This window comes from Aquila chrysaetos, chromosome 1 (genome assembly GCF_900496995.4).
Source record: "Aquila chrysaetos chrysaetos chromosome 1, bAquChr1.4, whole genome shotgun sequence".
Classification (NCBI taxonomy): domain Eukaryota; kingdom Metazoa; phylum Chordata; class Aves; order Accipitriformes; family Accipitridae; genus Aquila; species Aquila chrysaetos.
This window is the reverse complement of record NC_044004.1, coordinates 25404022-25426660: the sequence shown is the minus strand read 5'-3', so window position 1 is coordinate 25426660 and position 22639 is coordinate 25404022. Positions and strand designations below refer to the sequence as shown.

At 39.9% G+C, this 22639-nt stretch overlaps 1 protein-coding gene across 3 annotated transcripts in view; it reads right to left on the bottom strand.

The window, feature by feature from the left end:
- Positions 1 to 1123: 1123 nt before the first annotated feature.
- C1H4orf19 (chromosome 1 C4orf19 homolog) overlaps positions 1124 to 22639 on the bottom strand; it is a 43858-nt gene continuing 22342 nt past the window's right edge. For 2 of the 3 annotated variants that reach the window (XM_030028522.2, XM_030028529.1), the window contains 3 exons: positions 19833 to 19887; positions 4285 to 4332; positions 1124 to 3183 (listed from right to left, as the gene is read on the bottom strand). In XM_030028522.2, coding sequence (XP_029884382.1) covers positions 2232 to 3183; positions 4285 to 4316 — 984 coding nt within the window. In that variant the 5' untranslated portion in view covers positions 4317 to 4332; positions 19833 to 19887 and the 3' untranslated portion in view covers positions 1124 to 2231. The remainder of the gene's footprint in view (positions 3184 to 4284; positions 4333 to 19832; positions 19888 to 22639) is intronic. The other variant, XM_030028519.1, reaches the window with a different exon arrangement.

The window sequence follows — 22639 nt, the reverse complement described above, 5'->3', positions numbered from 1 at the left end:
GGGCTAGGATGTGGGGAGCAGTGGAGGCTCTCCTGGGGACAGCAGGGCTGGACCTCACAGCCAGGGCCTGTCCCACTGCCCCAGCCAGGGATCGTGGCAGGCTGGGGCTACCAGGGCAAACCCCGGCATCAGGCATCTGTGGTGGGGCCAGGCTGAGGCTGGGCCAGGCTGTCAGCCCGCAGGTAGGCCCAGCTTGGTGGGGCCCATGGACAGGCTGGGCAGGGCTGTGGGAAGCTGGGGCAGGGTCTGATGCCCCTGGGGAGCTGACGTGGGGTCCTGGGTCCTGGGCAGGGCAGGAGGAGGACTGGGAGGGGGGTAGGGATGGTCAGGCCCGGTGATGCCCTCATGATATAAAAGCACATACATGCTATGTCCTGTTATAACAATAACTAGTAATATGCAATGTGCAAGTAGTCTTTCACTGTCATTTGGCATTATAGTAATCTTTGATACAGACGTGTGCACATAAAACTTGTATGTACTTATGAAAATGCTTAGAAGGGCCTATTAAAGTAGGAAAGTGGTAGAGAAATCAACAGTACTACAATACTTTAAAAACATAGAAAGTTTTTTTTTTTTAAGATACAACGTAGTGACTTTCATCTGTAGCTGAATATAGTTCTTGTGAAGCTGAGACTTTAGGTTTTTTAAATTGATCCTAGGGGTATCAGTAATGTTTTGAGAAATTGAAATCTTGATTTGGTCTTGCAGTATTTGGAGGAAAAGAGGGAATCTGCATTTAAATAGAAATAATTTAAATATCTACACATTACTGAAAACCCACCTCCTAATATTGTGGTCCTTACATATATTAGGGGTTAGACTAGGATTCAGCATATGCTGTTGGCAAATACATAGTTGGTGCTTTTCATGTATCTAATAACAGATATATCATATAGTAGTTTTTATGTAACTTATAGCATCAGAAAATGCATAAAGAACAAAAAGCCACCAGATTTTTTTTTATATGATTAAAAAAAATTTATTAAGAATTTATAACAGAAACTGTGAGACCACAAAACTTCAGTATAAAATGTCAAGCACTTTTTGTTTCAGCCATTAAGATCCAACTTTTGATGAACTGGCAGCACAAAGTTGGTCTCTACCTCCTTTTTTTTTTTCCCCAAGAAAGGTTAACATGCTAGTCTGAAGATCAGAGGAAGGGTAAACGCTCCAGGAATGCAGCTGATATTTTCATGTCTTATGTTTAACTTTGAAGCTTGATCCCTTTCCTGCTCTAAGTTTAAGGGCTGCACCAGAGCCGGGGCGGGGGTCCACATTGGCTCTCCCTGTTTGTATATAAACAAAACATCTTGCTGGGGATGTTTATGAGACACAACCTGTATTGTTAAGGCAAGTGATGTGTGCCTGAAAATTTAGCAGAGTTGAGAGGTCTCAGGCTGCAGTTTTACAACAGTTTTAATCTATCCAAACTGGTAGGACTGAGTTTTGATCCCTCTCCAGCACCTCTGATGGTGTGCAATTCTTATGTGAGCTACTTCAGCTCATTAAACCAACAGAAAGTTACCCACTTTCTTGGATTTGGCTAGGCTTCTGCTGTTTTAATGAACTGAAGCAGGTCACTTGGGGTATCAAACAAAGTTCAGGGGAGGTATAAGGGAAGAGATGAGGTTATCACCACCTGCACATGCACAGATTTAGGCTTAATCCGGAATGGAACCATAACCGCAGTGAAGTGCAAGCCAAGCTGCCTTCCCTATTTCATACTTCATTAGATCATAGAACTTTGGGTCAGGGTTTTTGGTTTTTTTTTTTTTTTTTTTTTTTTTTTTGTGCTAACATGATAAAAATCTGTGGTTTCTAACTCCGTGGCTTCTGTAGTTCTGTTTTAAATAATGGAAGTTTTCTGAACCTGGAACATGCAGTGTGTGCAGACCCTCTTGAGGGTTAAAACCAAAGAAAACATTTGCATGAGTCCAGGTGAGGTGGATATACAGCAGAATAGCCTTTGTGGAAGAAATGATGCTTTGTCCTCCTAGTTGGCCCCATACAGAAGAGTGTTAGTATTACTGTTAGCCAAGGGAGCACTTCTGTAGCTCAGGCAGTAGAAATTAAAAGGCTGTATAAAACAGCTGAAGGGACAGAGGTTTAGTCCCAACTCCTTTTATATATGCTGTTTGTAACAGCTGTCCACATGTGCTGTACATGTGTTTATATAGATCCAGAAACAAAATCTGGATCTTACCCAGTGTATTAGAAAGAAACCTTCATCAGTACTCGTCGTCATCTTCCAGGTCTTCCCCTGCAGTTGCAGCTTCCAGTGCAGCCAGAGCTGCTGCAACTTCTGCATCTTCCTCCTCAGTTTCTCCATTGATGTCTTTATGGTTGGGGTGTGGGGGTGCCTGTGCTACTTTGGTAACAGCCACAGCAGTGATACAACCAGTAATGTCCTCACTCAAACATGCAGAGTCAGTTTTAAATGGTTCAATACTGCTCTCCCTCGTAGGTGAAGGTGGGGTTACACAAGGGTCCTGGTCCTGTATGGCCAAAGGCCCAGTGTTTTGATCTGAATGTGCACAATTGACTGAAAAGCTATCTTTTTCAACATAGTTCCTGGTTTGATTGCCATTTTGGGGATAATCAGTATCTGGCAGCTGTATGGCATTGTTTTGTTTCTCCAGTATTGCACTTTCTTTGAGAAAGATGCTGTCTTCTGCAGACTGGGAGTTCTCATCTTGAATACTGTACGGCTCATTGCAGGCTGCCTTCCTCTGGCTGCCTGTCTCTAGGTCAAGTTCTTGGCCAGACCTATTTGAATTGGTGTGAAAGTCTCTATTGCTGGCTGAAGAAGCGTCTGACTGGCTGGAGGTTCCCTGTTCATTGTCTTCTTTCACTGGGTTTGTGTTGGGATTGAGCGCGGAGTGCACTCCAGCACAGGAGTTGCCACCATTGGCTGCAACATCAAGCTTTGCAACATGCTTCACAAGGCCATCCTCTTGAAAATCACTGCCTCCGTGGTTCCAGAGAGTTTCTTTTGCGCTGTTTACCTGATTTTTATTTTCTGTTCTGTTTAGCTCATCCTTCTGGAGTTCATTTTTATGTTCTTGAATTTCACTATTCTCTTTGAATTTGGATTTATTGCTGTCTTGCTCATTGTGTTCATAGCTGTTTACATCATGAATGCATCCAGGTGATTGTACTTCTTCTGGATCAAAAATATAGCTGGAGTAAGGAAATTTTGTAGAGGAAATGTTAATTATGCTGTTAATATAATCAGAAAAAAGGATTAAGTTTCATTTTTAAGCTGGAGATCTTGAGGAACTGGTGTCACTAAACTTTACCTGGGGTCCTGAGAAAGAGCTAAACTGAATGGAAATGCTGTGCTGTACTGTAGGCTGCTGTGTCCCAGGACTGATCGTAACTAGTCCTTGTAGTGAGACTCACCAGGAGCATAAGGAGGATGTCAGAGAACCTTGTGCTGGTTGTTGCATGTTTCCAGCTTTTATTTTTTATTTTTTCTGGGGTGTTGATTAGCCAATGAGTAGTCATCACATATATTGTTAATTAATATGTCCTCATGTAGTTGATAAAGTATCTCCTTTTTTTCCCTGGTGTTCTTTCTTTCAAGTCTTTTTGTCATTTTTAAATTTTTGTCCCTTTTTTATTTTTGTCCCCTCCTTTTTCCTTTCTTACTTAATTTTTTTTCTTCTCACTCCATATTTTCCTTGACTTACTTCTCTCTCTTTTCTTTATCTCCACTCTTTCTCTCATAGCACCTGTTTTCTTTCCCACTTCCTTACCTGTTCTAGAGATGTGGCCAAGGGAAGGAGTAAAAGTCAAGTGGGGCTGAAGTGTTGTCTTTCTAAAACTAGCTAGTCTTCCTCTCCAGGGTGACTTTTAATGTGGGAATTGTTCCCACAACTAACTACATTTAAAAGCTGTGATGGAAGCAAGGTTCTGTAGTTCATTTTCATTGCTTAGGAGAGAGGGAGGATCTGACAAAATCTGTGCTCCTCATTCTACTGAATTGAGGGAAGGTCATGCACGATACCTAAATGAGAAAAAGCTTTGCTAAAGATGAGTTTTCAATGCCACACAATTTTTCTGTGGGATGGGAATTACAGAATTGGAGCTCAATTACAGTAAATCAAAAGGACATTCACAGGAAATTAGTATGCCTATGCTCGGGCATGACTTTAAAAACTTCGGGAAAACTCCAACTTTGTAAATAGGCTTAATTTAAGCAACAGGTGTAGGGGAGCACAGACACATGGTTTAACGCATTCCTTTTATTCACTCTAAGCAACTCTTGTTCTGTTGTACCTTTGTATCATTTTGCAGCACCTGCACCCCATCTGGATTTTCTTTAATCTGAAAAGAGAGAGAGGGAAGGCATGGGAGAGGGCAAGTGAGTGAAGCATTATGAAATTAATGGATGGGCAATTGCATTGAAAATTATGCTCATGTTTAGAAGGGTTTTATTAGCTAAAAAGAAAGATGCCTACACAAGAAAGGATACAGTACAGTTCAAGGTCGTCTTAGGCTGCTATCTTGCATTGTCAGTGGCCTTTAGTTGGGGAAAAATCTGGGGAAGAATTTAACAGTTCTTAAACAGATAGTGGTGTTCTCACAGAATATTTTCCTAAGCAATTTTATGACTTGGAGACTCCTAAGTCAGAGCAGTGTTTGGTGGTGGTTTTGTTTTTTTGTTTTAATGTGGTAGCTATTGATGGACTCCTCCTCCATGAATTTATCCCCTTGTTTTCTGAACTCCAGTAAAGTGCTAGCACCTACAGCATCCTTTACTTGGGAGTTTTGCAATCCAGCCTTGCCTGTGTAAAGAAGCGCCTGCTTTTGTTTGACTTGAGCCTTAGCAGTATTTGATGCCTTCTAGTTCTTGTATTAGAACAGATGGTGAGCAGCATGTCCTATTGTCACTATAGTACAGGTCCTGTACTGCCCCTTCAGTTTTGATATGCAGTCTGAAGAATCCTCATCTTTTAAATGTTAACCATACTGACAGTGTTTCATGCCTATAGATTGTCCTTGTGGTGGTTCTCTGGGTTTCTTGCATTTCAACATCCTTCTTCGATGAGGTGTGGGAACCACAAATGCAGAGTTCTCAAGGTGTGGGGAACCACAGATTTATTCTTTCCTAGTAACTCCTGTCCTCTCTCACTTGGCTCTGTGACGGCTACAGAGTACTGAGGCGACGTTTTCGTGGAACCGTCTCTTAGTTAGACACAGACATATTGCCGGGATTGGCACTTTATTATATGCAGTGTGTTGCACCTGCATTTTACTATGGTAAATTCTTCAGACTTGAACTAGAACTAGCAGAGTGTTTGCGGTTTGCTATGTCTCTGTATATTGCAAGCTTTTTGTGTATGTGTGTCATTGCCTGACCCAGTGAGATGCTAAGAGCTATCTATTACGTGGTTCATATGCCAAAGTCTTTTATTATGGGAAGAAATAATTTGCTAATTTTGACCCTTGAGAACTTTTATGTTCTGAATCTAAAGTGAAGATACAGATTTGAACATCCCAAAATCTTAGAAAAAAACATTTTTCTTTATAGATTGGGGCTATCTTATTTCAAGTTAATCAAGTCAGGGCAAGTTGATAATGTTTTGTCCATTGTTATTCATGCTCCTGCTTTTTCTCTTGAGATGTTCTACAACCTCACATACTTTTGCCATTGCCTAAGGACAGCAGCTCAGTTCCCATAAAAAGAAATTGATGATGCAACGTCAGGGTATTTTCTAGAGTGATTTATTCACAAAACACCAAAGGAAGGTAGTATGGATTTATTCTTACCAGGCATGGCCTGAACTGCACACCAGTGATTATGCTAGCAGAAATTACAATCAAAACTCTCTGTTGTATGGGCTTATTGTCTCACTTTTTTTCCTCTAAAATCTGACTTCCTCTGGTGTTAGCACTGAACAAAATGCCTGATGACTAGCCCCTCATTCCTGGAGTCTCTAAGGTCCTACAATCATTCAGCAGCTGGTTTTACCTAGGGTATAGCTGCTTCTTCCTATGCTTTTTGTCTTTGCATGTGAACTATTCCGGAAGAGGAACTTCTTTCGGGAGTAGCCGGCTTGGTGTAGCTCAATGCCTGTTGGGATGGCTTGTAAGCCAGCTGCTTTCCTTCCTCTGTCTTGGTGCTGCTTCTCTCTCTTCTTTAAATGCACTCTCTTTTCCACATCTCTGCTGATCTTGTGGTGTGTGTTGTCATCCCCCACCGCTCAACAACGCCACAGCAGGAATTCTGATACAGGGTTTTTCATCTGAAGAGGGTGCGATAACTGGTGAGGTGGTCATGTGTACTGACCCTCCTTATGTGTAGGTGCTCTGCAGTACAAAGGTGGTTGGAGAGGTTTGACTAGATATGGGATTTATTTGAGCTGGCTGGTGTAGCCATCTTTTCCAGCCAAAGAGGCATTCTTAATACAATTTGCTTTGATCATCTTAAAAGCTGAGTTAGCTATAACTCTTCTTTAGATTAAGATTGATTTGAAGCTAATTCAGTTGAGCTATGCCCTATGTGGGCACTTGTTTTGGTTTGACTGACATCTTTAGTTTTAGCTTAAACCTGCTTATAACCTGAAAGAACAAAAACTGCATAAAGTTGTCCAGCTGTTGATAGACTCAACCTTCAAGTCTCAGTGGTTGGCAGGTTACCATGTGTTAGATAAGTCACCATGTGATCTCTGTTCATGGGAAAGGCAATGTAACTTGGCTTATGTTAAGCCTCTTTCTGTACAGACTCTTACCATCCCTCATGCTTGCCATGGGCTAAGAGTATGCAAATATTATTCCAGCTCTACTAAATCATGATAACTTCAATTGCTGTCAGTTGCCATGTGAGCCCACTGAAATGCCCACGCAGCCTTTGGCTTCACTTTAAAGTTTATTGGTTTGGTGAAACCAGTCCCAGTTTTTATGTAGACCAGTTCTGAGAACAGATACTGCTTGTAGCTGGGTGTGGGCACTTCAGGTCAGGATGCTTCTGTTTAAACTTTTATCTGACAAATTTCCCACTCAGTGCTTTTATTTATAACTTTTTGTGATTTTTAAAGCACAAAATCTTGCTCGTAGGTTTTAACTGTTGGGAAGTGCTAATTGCTGTCCTTTATTCTGTTGTAAAGAAGCTTGTGATCATCATAGAAGACGATTATAAATGCAAATTGCTGTTGTTTTCGTAGGAAGCACTTTCCTGTTTGTGTTGTTTAGTTACTGTTTGAATTATCTCTACAGCTACTGTGTTAAGCTTTTCTACTGATTAGTTCTTTGGCATGAATAAACTATTACATATGGAAAATACTTTGTTGTATTATCTTATAAATTATTTCACATCCCTGAAATAGGAATATGGTTTTACAATGTCACTGTATGAACGCTGGTTTGTTTTTTTTCTCTTGCCCTTTTCTTCCATATTTATAATAATCTTTCAAGTCAAGTTGGAAAATAATTCTGGGGAACAAATTGCTTTTATAACATGAAAAGGCATGCTTTAATACTACTTATCTTGTTTTAGGTACTTTGCTCTAAAGACTCGTGTATTGTGATTTTCATAGTTCCGTTAACAGATAAGCAGTATTAATAAGCTCCTCTCTGGAGCCGTTTGAATCAAGCACATGCTACATACAGACTTGCAACAAGAAGTGGTTAGAGAGCTCAAGCAATGGATACTGATACGTTATCTGATACTGAGTTTAGAAACATTGCATCCTTTTATGTTCAACATTTTTTTGCCTTTTTATAAGACTTTTATTCTGTTAGATAGTCTGTGCTGCTAAATTGATTAGATAATTTTAGATGAACATGACATGATGCGGAATGCTCACTTGCATAACACTTTGGGGGCTAGTCGTCCGTCGTCCGTCCCCCCCCCCCCCAAAAAAAAAGGCTGCCTGTCTGAAGTGGCAGTAAAATGCTTGGCCTTAACACTTAGATTCTCAGAATTCAGGTCAAACTGCCATTAATCCTAGACATCATTCTTTCTCAATCATGAAATTCCTGAAGACCTGTAAATTTCTGTCACTGGTTATTATGCAGTCACTTTATCCTGAACACTAACACATCACCTGGCATTAAAGCTCTACTAAAATGTTAAGTACAGATTTTTTTTTTGTTTGTTTTTTTTAGACATGCACTGGAACACTTGGGGCATTTACAGGAAGGAGATGGAGCTGTTCAGGTGAGAGGAATGAAGGAGGCCTAGAATTAAATTTTTTTACTCTGCTAAATTTTGAACTTTCACTTTCCAGCTTTGAGTAGCTGCTGAATCTTCTAAAGTGTGTCTCTGAGGTTGAGCTTGTACCAGTTTCTACAAAATAATCAGATACTTGCAGCATGAGAGAGTAGGATAGCCTTGTGGTTTGCATATGCACTTGTCAGTGCTTGCTTCAGTTAAAGTTAGGATACTTTTCTGCAGTGAAAGAGATGGAAGAGGCCCAACTCTTTGCGTATTTCCCCCAGACACACCAGCAGACCTTTAGTTGACCATGCAAAAGATAGTCTAGATATAATGTCCTTGCAATGTATTAAACAAGTGTTCACAGAGAGACCAGGAAGACTGATTGTTATCAAAGAGTGACTTCCTTCAAAGGAAAATGATACAGAAGAGCAACTGTTTTAAAATCAGTTGGAAAAAATCTTACTATGGAAGGAGATAGTAATTAGACTGAATTTGAGGAGAGCAGAACGCCAATCCCCTCAGTAAAACAAATGCTGAAAAAGGGGAGGCTGTTAAATACTCTTGTGGTGGCAGCTGCTAAGAGAATGAAATGGGACTTTTCTTAAATTGTGAGACCTTGCCGAGGATAACAAGAGTAGTGTCTGACTCCAAAAACATAACCTTGCATTTCAAGCCGCCATGTGCTTTAAGAGAAGTCTGCTTTGGTTTATCAGATTTGAGAGAAACAACATATCTTATTTTAAATTATGTAATAACATAGCTTCTGTTGTCTATTTAAACTGTAGCTGTGTTATGAATAAACAAAAGGCAAATGAAAGATAATGTCATGAAAAGGGAAGGAGAAATATTTTGGAGAAATAAAAATGGTTTGACAACCTTTCTCAATATTCTTGGAAGTTTACATAGAAACAGAAGGCGGACGATCTTATTTTTGTTCATGGTGTGTTTTTTCTTCTGTCTTGATGATTTTTTTTTTTTTAATATATATTTATTTTTTAAAAACCCTCCAGGAGCAGAGACAGAAAGCTGAGGGGAGAGCATATTAAAATAGCTTTTCTAGTAGGTCTCAAATTGATAAACTTTGGCTTGTGACTTTTGATTGGGTCATTCTTTTTAAGCCAGTTGGTCTTTTTGTTTGTTTGGGTTTTTCTTCCCCTACACCCTGGTGCTTTATGAAGTTTTGCTGTTTTTTGGCTTGTCTCTCTTCTCCATCCTTTCCCCCTCTAGATTACGAAGTAAGGAGTGTCTTTCTGCGTATGTATTATCTGGGCTGCTGAGCCTGAATGATGCATTGCCCAGAGGCCTGGAGCACCTCTTTCTGATGACTTTTTCCAGTAGAGGCACCTTTCAGACTAGACCCTACCGGTGTCTTCCCCATTAGTCTGCTGTGCTTTGCACTCCTCAGTGAAACCTTTCCATTCTCAGGCTACCAGCCTGAGCTACTAGTCTCTGCAACGGACAGAAACCATCACTCACCAAAATTAAGCCTAGCTGTCTCACTGCTAACACAAAAACGATTTACTTAGTGGGGTTTTTTTTTGTGCTGGTGAGGTCTCATATAGAAGCCAAGTCCTAACCAGCTAGGAGACATATGCACAGAAGCAAATGTGGGAAGAGAAAGCATTTGCAGAGAAATATGTACAGAGGGAATATAAAGAATTTGGGGTGGGAATAACCTTAGAGAGCTCTAGCACTTGGCAAGCTTCTCTAAATGGGAGGTGCAGTTTGCCTTCTGTGCTGAGTAGGCATTCGCACCTCAGAACGTTTCAGAGGCTGTCCTCAGCATGTGCCAAGGTCTGAGAAGGGGTCAGGTGTGTCTAGGGTGGAGGAGGGAAGTGCAATGTTTTACTGAGGAGTAGAGGCAGAAGAACAATTGCTCTGGATGACATTATATAAAAGGCACAGAAAGATTGTGGGACAGATGGTAGAGCTGAGAAGAACTATATATAGAAATTTAGAAAACTAGTAAACATACAGTAGAAAAAATTACCAGCCTGTGGTAGAGGGAGAGAGAGGATAACAGGGAAAAGGTTGTAAAGGAAGAAACAGCAGGGACGTAACTTTGTTAGCCATGCACTGTGCAGGCTAATCACTACTACTGGATGAATATCATCTGTAAGAACTGTCTCACTTTGCTTAAAATACAGACAATGCTTAAAATCCTGTGGTTTTTTTTCCTGACCTTAGTCACTATTCTGAGGCCAAAGGGCCTCCAAAGAGAGAGAGAGGGAAAAACCAAACACCATCCTGGGCCCAGAATTGTCTGAGCAACCTGATCTAGTGGAAGATGTCCCTGCTCATTGCAGGGGTTTTGGACTAGATGACCTTTAAAGGGCCTTTCCAACCCAAACGATTCTATGATTCTATAATGCTCTGTGGAGACTACCACCACCACCAAAACCCTTGGAGCTGGCGGAAAAATGTCTTCTGAAAACAAATTACTTTCCTACACAACGCCAGATCAGTTCTACTCCTGTACCTGAAAGTTACAGCCCAATTTGGCTGGAACAGTCACATTTGGTATATAGGTGAGAACCAAAAAAAATTGTGAAAATTAAAGTGGCGTAGAATGCCTGATCTTTTTCATCAAGTCTCTAGAGTCTTTGGCAACTCTCATCTTAGTGTATTTGTTACGGAGGCAACAATTTGATAACAAGGCTGTGCCTAATTCTGCATTGAATCCACTTAAAGCTGGACTGAAGTCTGTCTACTTTCATTTTTCCTGACTGAATCTTAGTCTGGAAATTTATTTTAAAAGTGCTTCAGGGAACAACTCAATTGTCATATATAATCTAAAATAAATGAACTAACCTGAGGAAATACCATAATCTGCTCCCTTATAGGAAGCAGGTCCCACCCCATGGGATCTTTTGGTCTGTCTGTATTTCTGTGGCTGAATTGACTTCAGGTTCTTTGTTCAGACTTTCTGAAAGTGCAGCGCTGAAGTGTCATTTCCGTGCTTCAGCCATCTTGCAGTCAAGCCCTAGTGAGATACCTGGCTGTGCCATCCTGCTGATGGAGTATGACCTGCAGATTGACTTTGAGTCACCCTGCAGTCCCTTCTGCCTGCATTGCTCTGCAAGAAAAGGGAACTGTGCAAGTGCATTTCCTGGTGCAGCTTGGTTTACCCTCCTGTTTGGAGGGAGGCAGGTTCTATATTTGGGAATAAGGAGTGTCAGAGTGTCTGCCAGAAAGAGCCTTTTCATCTTTTCATTTACTTTACAAGCAAAGCTGGGGAGCTGCACAGGTCTACCAGCCATTTTTCTTTTCCACTGAGGCCTTATTTGCCCACTGAACGGTTTGTGTGCATCTCTAGTACAACTAACTGTGAAGATAAGAGAAGTTGACACAGAGGGACCCATCAAAGACTCATATAAAACTTCTTCAGCCACAGCCTAACTACAGTGGTGACTTACGGCAGTCAGCTTTGGATGTTTGACTCCCATTGCCACCCTCTGCTTGTTCCTTTTCAAATTGGATCCCCTGTTTTTCACAGATAAATGTCATCATTGCATGAGTGCAAATAATTCTTACACTATCTTCAGTTGTTGAGAAGAATATTTATGTATTTTTTTTGAAGATGATTCTTTCTCTTTTTTTCTCCCTGGCCAGGCTGAATTGAGCCCATGGATTGTACATTGTTCAGGCAGTGGCCTGATTCTTTTTGTGTTTTTGTGACTGAAGTGTCAAACTTCTGGGTGATATTACACACTGGCACTGTGTACAGACAATGGCTGTTTGTTTCAGTGAGGGAAGAATTTTATGTATTCTGTGTGCTATTCAAGGCATGAAGTTTGGGGTTGATTTTGTGTGTAGGGACTTAGGGGTATAATTTATGATTCTTCCCAATGAAGCCATGAAACTGATTTAGACTCGTAATTTTTTCAAGGGAGAAATGTGGCTTTAACCAGGGCAGGTATCAAAACCTGAAGTTTCTTATACCTTGGAAGCATGTGTTGGTTGTTATCTGGGAATTTATAGGACTCGGTGAGTTATGGCTTCATAAATTTTGATGCTTTGTAGTCTGGTATAGAGTAGTTCTTTTGTTACGGAGGAAGTAGCTCTGATATCACAACATGTTTTTGCTTCATCAATGTAGTACATGGCAGAATAACAGAATCCTTAAATGACAAAGGTATGCGAGCAGTCATAGCAAGGGGAAAAGCAAACCAAGTGACACTTAAACAGTATTGTTTCTAATTAGCTGAATCCCACACTTTTCAGGAGATTACAGAGCAAAATGATTTAATATCAAACACCCAAATAACAAACACTATGCTTGCCTGATGAACCATCAATACAGCATCAGCTAATCACCAGACTATGGCCTACTTGCCAAATAACCAGTGGGAGTAATGTTTTCATGATTTTAACCTCTATCTGCATGGTGTCATCTGAAAATGTATGCATGTATTAAGTGTTTATCCAGGAAATTTGCAATAATAACAATGGACAAAAATTTGCACTTACTGTGCTCTTTGTCCCAGGATCACAACATTAGCAGTCAACACTAATTACTATGTACATGAAATAGTACAAACTGCAAATTATATCTTTGGATTATTCATAACAACATTCAAGGGAGAGTGCAGTCTCCTAGCTGAGAGGTGTGTCTGCTGCGCAGGAGTCAATTATGTCCTCTAATTATGGGTGCGTGCCGTGCCATTTCTCAACACTGGGGAAAAGCATCCTGCCAGCGTGATGTCCAGCAACAATCTGATGAGAAGCGACTTTGGCAGTCAGGATGCTCAGACTAATGGAAATATCTGCTTACATTCATATTCTCACTCAAAGAGCTGAGAAAAGGTCAGATTTAGCCTGATTCTGCTGATATTAGAAAAATACATGCTAATTATCTTACATACGTGTAGTTGTACTACCAAGAAACTATACCAGTATAGTTGGCAATGGGAATACCTGCCAGTTGTTACATGCCAGTGTAAATAATTTAGCTGGAATGGGGAGCATCTGAATTGATGCAAATGCAACATGAGAAACTGCTCCACTTGTTTACAGCTGCGCTCTCCCCAGGCATCCAGCTATGTTTTTATCAGATCCTGATGGTATTTCTGCTCCCGCCTTGTCCCTTCACTTTCTTGCTTTTTCATGTAGCTGTTTTGCACCAAACTAAGATGCAGTGGTGGGCAGGCCTCAAGGCAGGGAAGCTTGAGTGGTGCCAATGCAGCTTGAGCACACCTGCACTTGTTGTTTGCAGGCGTCCTGGCGAAAGGGGAAGGTAACGAAAAGTAGATGCTATCAGTTTTACAAAAGGTGTTTTGTCTTGAGTTGTAACTGTTGGTTATTGCCTAAGCTGATCTTCCAAAAAAAAAGTAATGATGTGCATAGCTATGTTAAGTCCTGCTAGCTCCTCCTCAAAATATCCTTCTTTCTAAACCAGTAAGGTCAGCCAGATCTTCCATTTAGCCCTAGTGGCTTCCTGACAGTATTAGTCAGTATATGAATTCCCATGTTTTATTCTCATCATAGATTCCTATTTCCACTCTGCCAATGTTTTTTATTTTAAAGTAATTCTTGTACTATTTCATTCACTGACTAATCTCTCTGGTAGGTGTAGGCTTTTTTGTAAACACGTCTGAAAATGTAAGGCCAGCTCACAGGGAAGGTAGACCTTTCTGCGAGGCCCTTATTACTGCAGTAGAGTACCCTAGAGGGCACATGGACTACAACTTGGAGGTGATCTGAACGTGTCCTTTTTCCCTGTTATGCTCTTTGCAATTGATTTTAAATATTTATAAGATACTTAAAAGGAAATGCAGTCTCTCTGACTAGTTCCTCATCACTCACAGCACTAGGTCACAGAACATTTCCCTACCCCCATTATTTACCGTACAAAATGTTTGTTTTATTTTTTATGATTAAAAGGAAGAGTGGAGCAAAGGGTAAAACTCTCACAATCATTAGCCAGTTTGCTCAAAGGAAAAACAAATACAGCTTGTAGCATAAAAACACTCATTTCCTCTTCAGCCAAGCTTATTCCCTACATCTGGTCTTCCCAAACTTACATCACTGTCTGGTTTTTAAGTTACTGAAGTTTATATTTCCTGTCTTCTAAAATTGTTAATCCCATAAAATACAATAGCTTGTACTCTAGTGAGGCCTAAAACCCTGAATCATGTTTAGGGCCATATTGTTCAGAGGCAAACATAGAAATGCGCTCCTTCCCAAGGGATGCATGGTCTAAAAGTGTGACAAGGCAAAAAATGGATATGATAAGCAGATGGTCATGTATGTGTGAAAGAAGCAATCAGTAGAGAAACTGTATTTGATTCAGTAATTGTGTTAGGGTAGGCCCAACTGGGGATCTGTGTTTGGGAAAACAGCTGGAGCCTCAAAATAGTTATAGCCAATTTTTATGTAACAAAGAGGGACTGTATCTGAAATCTCATCTCTCTTGGGAGGTTAAAGTGTCTATTTGCAATCTTGTGCAACTTTGCACTTTGGAGAACGGATTCTTGGGTTCCAACCCTTGGTCTGAAAAACCTTGGTTGTATCCAATGTCTTTTTAAAACACTTAACATAGAAGTAGCTCTAGAATCAGGGCCTGAGGTAGTGCTGCCACCGGGCTACAATTCACAGGATCCTTTGCTTACACTTTGCCTGGAACAGCTCCCTTCCCAGTGGCAGGCTTCAGCAGCCTTCTTCACAGCAAGGCATCAAGGACGTGACTGATAGCTGTGAGGCATATCTTTGAGGCTGAGGGTCAAACTGAACCAGGGCTCCTAATTTATGAGGGCATTCTCTAACCCTTTCAATACTATGTAAAATAATCACTGCCTCCTCTGTGGTTTTGACTGGGAGTTGCTGTGGCTGCTGTGTTTTAGATTGAACATTGTGTTCTTAGTCTGTGTGAGATGTGGCCTTAATGCACCTGCCAGGCTTTGGAGACTCAGCAACACCATGTGGTTTCAGGCCACAGGAAATCTGGTGTAGTCACACCTTAGGGCAGGGGGTTCATAAGCTCTCAGCAGAATTGGCTGGGTGTCCAGCTGAAGTGCCTTGTCCCTCCGGGCATAGATGCATGTGGATATTGATTATAAATCCTTGCTCTTAACTTGGACTCCCTGTTCTATTATATCTTTGGCTGGACAGCCTTTCCTGATTCCTAATACAAATAGTCTGCTTATTTTACAATTCCCAGATGAACTTGGCAGGAGATATTTTGCTGAGACCTGGCAAGATGGTGAGAGCTCTGGTATGTCCATCAAAAGAGCTTTAGTCAGCTAGACACCTGGGTGGAAATGCAGTGTCTGTGGACTTCCAGAGAGTGCTGTGGATTTCAGTTTTGGGCTTGGGCACTTAAAATTCACTGAAGTGTCACCAGGATGCTAAAGGTAGGAGTTGGTATAAGAAATACTTTAAGATGCCCTATTTTCCTGACTCAAAAGGCTCTACCCTGACTGCATGTAATACATCTGTGGGATATACAATAGATTGGCTTGGGCTTAGTGAAATGGAAGCTTGAATGAGGACAGGTTGTCCATATGGATAACTTCTTTTTCTGCTAGCTAGGCATTTTACCACAGAGAATCAGGGTCCCACTGGCGTAGCAGTGGTATGGGTAGAAACTGAGCATTGGAAGCTCATTTGTGACTTTCCTCCCTGAGGACAGTGGAGACTTCACGTGTGTCATATATATGATGCAGTAAATCTTTTCAAGAGAAAAACGTGACTCATTTGCCTCATTTGTCCAGTCTTGCAGGACAACTCAGATTCAGCTAGAGGAAGCGGCTTGTCATTTTTATGCCATAATCTTTGTGATAAAGAAATGATGTGTTGGGTTAGGTTGTAAGGTTGTATTTCTATATAGATGTACCTCTCCTTAGGTATTTATAAATGTACCTCTTCTTAGGTGTCATACACATATATGTATAGATAAATAAAAAGGTCTTAAAACAGGGAATAAGTCTGTGGTAGTCCAAGCAGTTTTCTCTTCCTGTTGGTAAAATTGTCTCATTTGCTCCCCAGCTTTGGAAATATAACTACTGAAGTCCTGGTTATGGATTTCAGACGGTCATTTCTCTTATGCCTCAGGGACTTCTCAAGGGAATAGTAGGAAGACATCACACAGAGAACTTGTTTGAGTTGATTGTATGAGGTTGCTGAAAGAAAAGTGCATGGTGATTGATGTATGCCATAAAGGTCCAAGTTCTATTTTTTAATGTTTATTTTAGAATATGAGGTAGCTTCTAAAGAAGTTGCAGTAAAAATAAAAGCTATAATTTGGAAATTCTGTTCCACGTTCACATCTTTTTAGTGTAGCTGTTAAAAGCTATTATTTGCTCCTAATAATTTCTGAAATATTTAAATACTCGTCTGTTCCCTGTCTTTTCATATAGTTCCTATTTTGTACTTTCACAAGAGGCTGCTTCCTGCTTCTTGCTAGAAATATCTGTACTTTGAGGTGTTACCCAATGCCTGTCCTAGGTATTTCCGCTTGTCGTGTTAGCTGGAGGATCAAACCTAAGTTTGAACTGCTCTATCCTGCTTTAGTGATATTCTGTAATTTCAGTCCTGTTCAGTGGCCTGGTCTGAGCGTCCTGAAGACCACGAGCCTTTTGCACTGGGTGCATCCATATTCCATGTGCCTGCTTGAGAAACAATCATACACTGAAAACTGTGGAGACGTTTCAGTTTACTTAAAAAAAATCTGGATGCGTCCCTCCATTGCCTGATTTCTGACTAGTTGCCTATTTCACTGGAAACACTGAGGTTTGTATATGTATGTTGTTGTTCTTCACACTTTCTTTTTTTCCTAATGGCTGAACCATTTCTCCTGGCATAAAAACTACATACAGTTCAAAATCTGGTGATTTTTTTGTTTCCCCCAGTAGGTCTCTCAGACCTATCTTTAAAATATTAAGGAAATGAAAACAACTAAAGGTCTTGTGATAGCTTTCTTATGGATGCTTCTAGTTCTGTCTAGAGGGCTAGCTGAAGAAGTGAGATTTCAACCTTTGGATGAAAGATGAGGTAATGAAGGGTGACTTAACTTTACAGAAGTCAATAAATTTAGGTCTCAAAGAGGAGAGAGGGGACAGAAGCATGCTGCTTGATCCATCAATATATTAAAGGCTTTGGTAAATTTTGAGGACTGAGAAAATTCAACAGTTGCTGAGAGGTCAAAGCTGTCTGTAAAGATAGCAATAGTTGAAAGATGTTGCTGTCCCTGGTGAAAGATCAGAATGAAATTTTAGCTGAATTTGAGGAAGGGCAGATGCTGAGGTCAGCAAGGTACATTTGAAGAAAACAACAATATGACAGGGTCTGCAGTTGCATCCAGCCCTTGACGGATTTATCTTTGGCTATGTCCAAAGGTACCATGTGTGAAATGCTACTGAGCAAACTGATGCATTAGAGTGCCTAATGAGGCATAGCTGGGGGATCTCAATACCTATGTGTGACTTAAACATGAAGTAGCACTAAACTCAGGTAATGAGCTGACAATTGGTGTATTGCTGTCACTCAGGTCACTGGTTTGAAGTGATATGGTGGTCCCTAAGTTCCTGTAGCAATGTAGGATCCACATGGCAATGTAAATACAAAGCAAAAATTCTCTCCTGACCATGATGTGGCCTTAGTTTCCTGCACCCTTACCAGAGGTGACCGAGAGAATGCAAATAAGGACAGAATCTGGCTTTCAGAATATTTATTACTCTGGGGCTGAACGAGCTAGAAACTGCACAGTTCAATTTTCTTTGCAGTACTGACAGGAAAGCAAACAAATCCTTTAACTTAAATTTTGTATGTCAGCACAACTGGCTGTGGAGCTACTTGTTTTCTGTCTTCTGGCTCAGAAGTCAGTTTTCCTTAGACTTCCATTTGCAGAATCAGCTGAAGACTATAAGCCTGCTTAAATATGGAAGTATTTTCTAGATGTGAATTGTTTCTCAACTGAATATATACTTTTATATATTTCTATAATATGAATATATATAAAGGCTATTTTTGTAGCCTCCCGGAATAATTTCATTTTTATTGTATCAGTTTTATGGATGCTGAAATCAATGAGAAATTCTACTTGGGACATTAGGAAAATGGAAAATATCAGACAGTGAGCATGAAGGCTGCAGTCTACTGCCACAGGATTTAGTCTGTGAGAAAAATTTGGCAAGCCAGACTGGTTCCCAGCTATGTTATGTGATTATGTCATGTACACTATCACATAGCTGCCACTAGCTTGCAGCATAGCAGCATACTGTACACTGCTATGAAATCAAGCTCTTCGTTGATCCTTCATCTGCTGGAAGCTGTTGCCTCTTGTATTTGCCTGTGAGTTCTGTGCAGCAGTGAAAACCCAGAAACAATTTATGGCCTTCTTGGGGGCTATAGATAGCAGAACCTTTAAAAAATGCTGTTGAAAGACTTTGAATATTTAGGTGATCTGAGAGGCACTTTGTGAGTAGAGGAAGATGGGGAAGGAGATAAGGTGGAGTTGTAAAATTCTTGTAAGTTAAAATGAGAAAATAATAAAACTTATGAAAACAACAGTTAAGCGTAAGTGCACTAAATGGTACAAATTAACTCGTATAATTTTGGCATTCTAGCTTATTAAAAACTTCTTTTTTGTTTGCACATCAGTTTTGTGGATAGGCTCAGTGCTTTGTTTCTCACCACCCCCCCCCCCTCCCCAACCCCCCACGTTGAGTTTTTGGAAATGGGCATGAAGAGACACTACTGAAGTTCAGCAGGCCTTTATCCTTTAAGTGTATGCCATACATTTTTACTTAAGGGAGAAATATTCTGAAAGTAGGCTTGGATGTCTGTGGGGATTGCTTCAAATAGGTATTGGAGTTTCTTGGGTATATGCCTTTAGGCAGGATTGAGGCCAGGTAGGATATGTGATCTCAGCTGTGGTATTCAATTGTAGCTTTGTGTCCCCAAAAATCCTCTTGCCCTGAATATTTCAGATGCTTCTGATTTGTTTATATCATCTGAAATATTGCTAGTGGCAGGTATTGTGGTGGTGGTGGTGTACTGCTCAGAACATCAGCCTCTCTTAATACAAAGAAAATTGGATAAAGCCGTAAGCAGTTAGTATAAGTCAGTGATTCTCTTCTGTAAAAAAACAAACAACAAATGTATCAAGGAGCTTTCTTAAAATTGTCAGGGTATTGTGTTTGACCATTTGATGGAATAACCTGTAGCTTTTTTTAAGGGAACTATTAGAAGTCAGCGTGCTCTCCCTCTCCAGCCAAATCAATCCTTATGTTTTCCAGTTTGTTCTCCTTCCTCCGATTCTCCTCTTTCTTCCCCCCCTTGCCTTAGCTTGTTCTTCCCATACCATTTGCCTGCATTTCCACATTTTCTCCTGCCCTTTTCCACCTGTGTTAACTGACTTAGAATGAGTCAACTTAGTATTCCTGTATTTATTCTTTACAGTATCTTTTTCTAAACTTTGGAGTGGAAACTGGCAAGCTTTTATTTGTTACATCAGAAATATTAGGGGTTGGAAGGAAACACAGTTCAGAACCTGTTCTGTTACCAGTGCTTGTAGTGTCAGAGCATCATCATTAGAAAATATGGTGGAGTACTGCAGAGAGAAAAATAATCCAGTGAGTTCTCTGTTGTGGAGTGCTGAAGTTACAATAGTGGATGGCCAGTAAGTTTTAAATTTACATAACGAGAATAAAAAAAATAATCCTACCTTTCAGCTTGTACTCCATCGACTGCTTGAAAGGTTTGGTTTAAATGTCTTGATCCTGCAACAGTAAAACAACACTTTGCAAGTGATTTCTTCATGTGCCTACACAAGTAAGAAGGATACTCTGAGGTGTAGGCTGTCTACTGCAAACAATGTGGAAACATAACAACCTCCTCTTCGTGCCATTGTGAATTTTTAATTTAGACAATGATCAAACAAATCACTTTAGTATGCTCATCCCCTTGAGCTGAACTGGAATGCTAACCTGCTTAAAGTGAGCATGAGCTTGCCTCTTACAGTGGATTAGGACTCATGTGAAGTGTTTATGCTTTTAACAATAAAATTAGAAAACTTTCAAATATGCACTATTATGGGATTTCTTTTTTTTCTTTGCTGGGAGCCAGGATATTTATAGTATCAGCTAAAACTTTACCTTTACTGTATGCTTGTCAGAACTTTCTCCTTCAGATTTTCAAACACTTTTGAAACTTAAGAAATGCCTCTGGCATTCCAGTAATATTCTAGGTATTGGTAAAGCTATTGTTCTTTCAGATATGTGTGCTCCAGGCTAAATGGAAAATTCAGCAAAATGTTTTCTATTAAGAATTTATAGAGAAACAGATAAATTAATAAGATGATAGAATTAGAATGAAACAATGCAGATCCCTTTTTTCCTTTAAAAATATTAATATTTTCTGTATTTCTTGTAGTGAGTGGAATGTGGGCATATGCCTATATTGGATCTGTGTGTGCACACAAACCTGTAATGAATATTAATCACCAAGTTGAGCTCATTTCTGTGAAACAGGCAATGTATTTTGCTGTGGATTTTAGAATTTGGGCCATGTGCATTCTTTCATTCTCGGCATCTCTCAGCTTGAGTGACAATAACTTGAAAAATCTTAGTGCAGCTTACATTACAAGCCACAAATCCAGACAGAGTTGTGCTTGCACCATTCTTGAAACCTGCAAGGCTTTTCTTCTAAGAGAGTGAGGTTTTTACTGGCCTTGAGATCCCTTTCAGCAGAACTCTCCTAGGATCTAAGCCAAGGCAGTTCATTCCTCAATTCAGCATCCATAGGTAATGGGGCTGGGGAGGGACAGTACAAGGCAATTTCACGGTTATTGCTGTTGCTGCTGGTTTTGCTACGCTCTTTTTGCATACATATTCCTTGCAATTATATTTTTCAGAACTCTGAAAAGTTCTCATAAAATTTTACTGCTAGCTTTCAGGTTTGAAAGTACCCTTGGCTCTATTGGTATTTTCATGGTTGCTGTTGGCCTGCAAAGTCAAGAAGACAACAATGCATAGTGTTTGACCCATAGGTGATATTTAGAAGATTTTTCTATTAAAACCCTGAAATATGACTGAAAACTAAATGCAAACTGAGGCGGCCCAGATATCTGATATGACTCATTGCTAAGGAGAACCTGGGAACCCTTGATTCATTGCGTTGCTCTGTTGCCCTACAGCAAGTCACTTAACTTGTCTTGTATGCTACCATTTCATATCCTTCTCAGAGCTTAATGTTTGTACAGCACTTTGGAGATTTATAGCCCTATTTAATCTTATTATACTGTTGCAAAGGGTTGAGAGTGTTTCTGTGCATCTGTTAAAGGTGCTGTCAGTACTTTAGGTGGAGTAAATAATAAAGCTTATGAAGAATGAGTCATTGTGTGTTCCTGTTTTTATGCAACCTTTTACTGGGGTTGTCCTGTGTCTCTTTTTACCTTAATTCTATTCTTATTTCATATAGCTGTCATTATTAGTTACCAAGTAGATTCTTCCGTTTAATTTTTGTTCCAATCTCTAATTAATCTTACTTACAGTATAATTCTGTCTTGATGTCCTTACTTGTTTTGTGCAAGTCATGGCCTAAACATTTATGCATGCAATGAAGGTAAAATGAAAAATAAAATCCATGGCCTCTTGCCCCTTGTTGAAAGAATGCAGATTTTATTTAACAAATGCAAAAGATGTAGCCTGCTTAACTAAACCTTACAGTGGATCCTTATCTTCTGTGAATTGCATTTGTCTGTTTTACAAGTTTTGAAGTAGTAGGTTAGCTATAGGGTTTTCTTTTAATTTATAATTGGGTTTTGTTTGTTTATTTTAAATCTTCCAGGAAATATGTTTCTATAACTCCCTGGCAATTTAAAATGAAAATGCCAAAAAGGAGAGCTGATGGGAGTCACAGCTGTTGGCAGATTGTAAGCTTACCCATTATATCGTGTTAAGTGATAACTGATTTCACTGTGAACTTCTGTCTGATGCATGTGACTGGCTTTTTGACCCAAAAGTAGAGTGTGCTTTTTCTTTAAGAAAAAGCAATGAATTAGTGAAACTGTTTGCCTATAATGTTAAAATTAGTGCTGAAAACCCAGTTGCAAATGCTGACTATTTAATGGAAGAATATGTATAGAAGCTGGCTTTCAATTGAACCAATAATTCATTTTTTCTGTGTCAGGATCAGGCATAAACCATTCTATATTTGTACTTAAACTTGAGTTAAAAATATCCACTTTTCATTGTATTTGGAGCTTTTTCCTCTTCTGCTTGGTGATAGTTTGGAACAAGGCTGTTAGTCCTGCAAAGTACACTCAGACACCTTAATTAAATACTCTTTTTACTATCATCTTTGCTTAGTAACATCCCTTTTGAGATATTCTGGGAAACTTAATACTTGTCTGGTGTGTAAAACAGTGTTTGTAATCAAGGAATGTTGCCACATCCTGCTTGCTTATGTTGTTTAGTACTTTTTATATTACTCTTTTTGAGAAAGAAACATGAAGCCTTAAACACCCAGTCA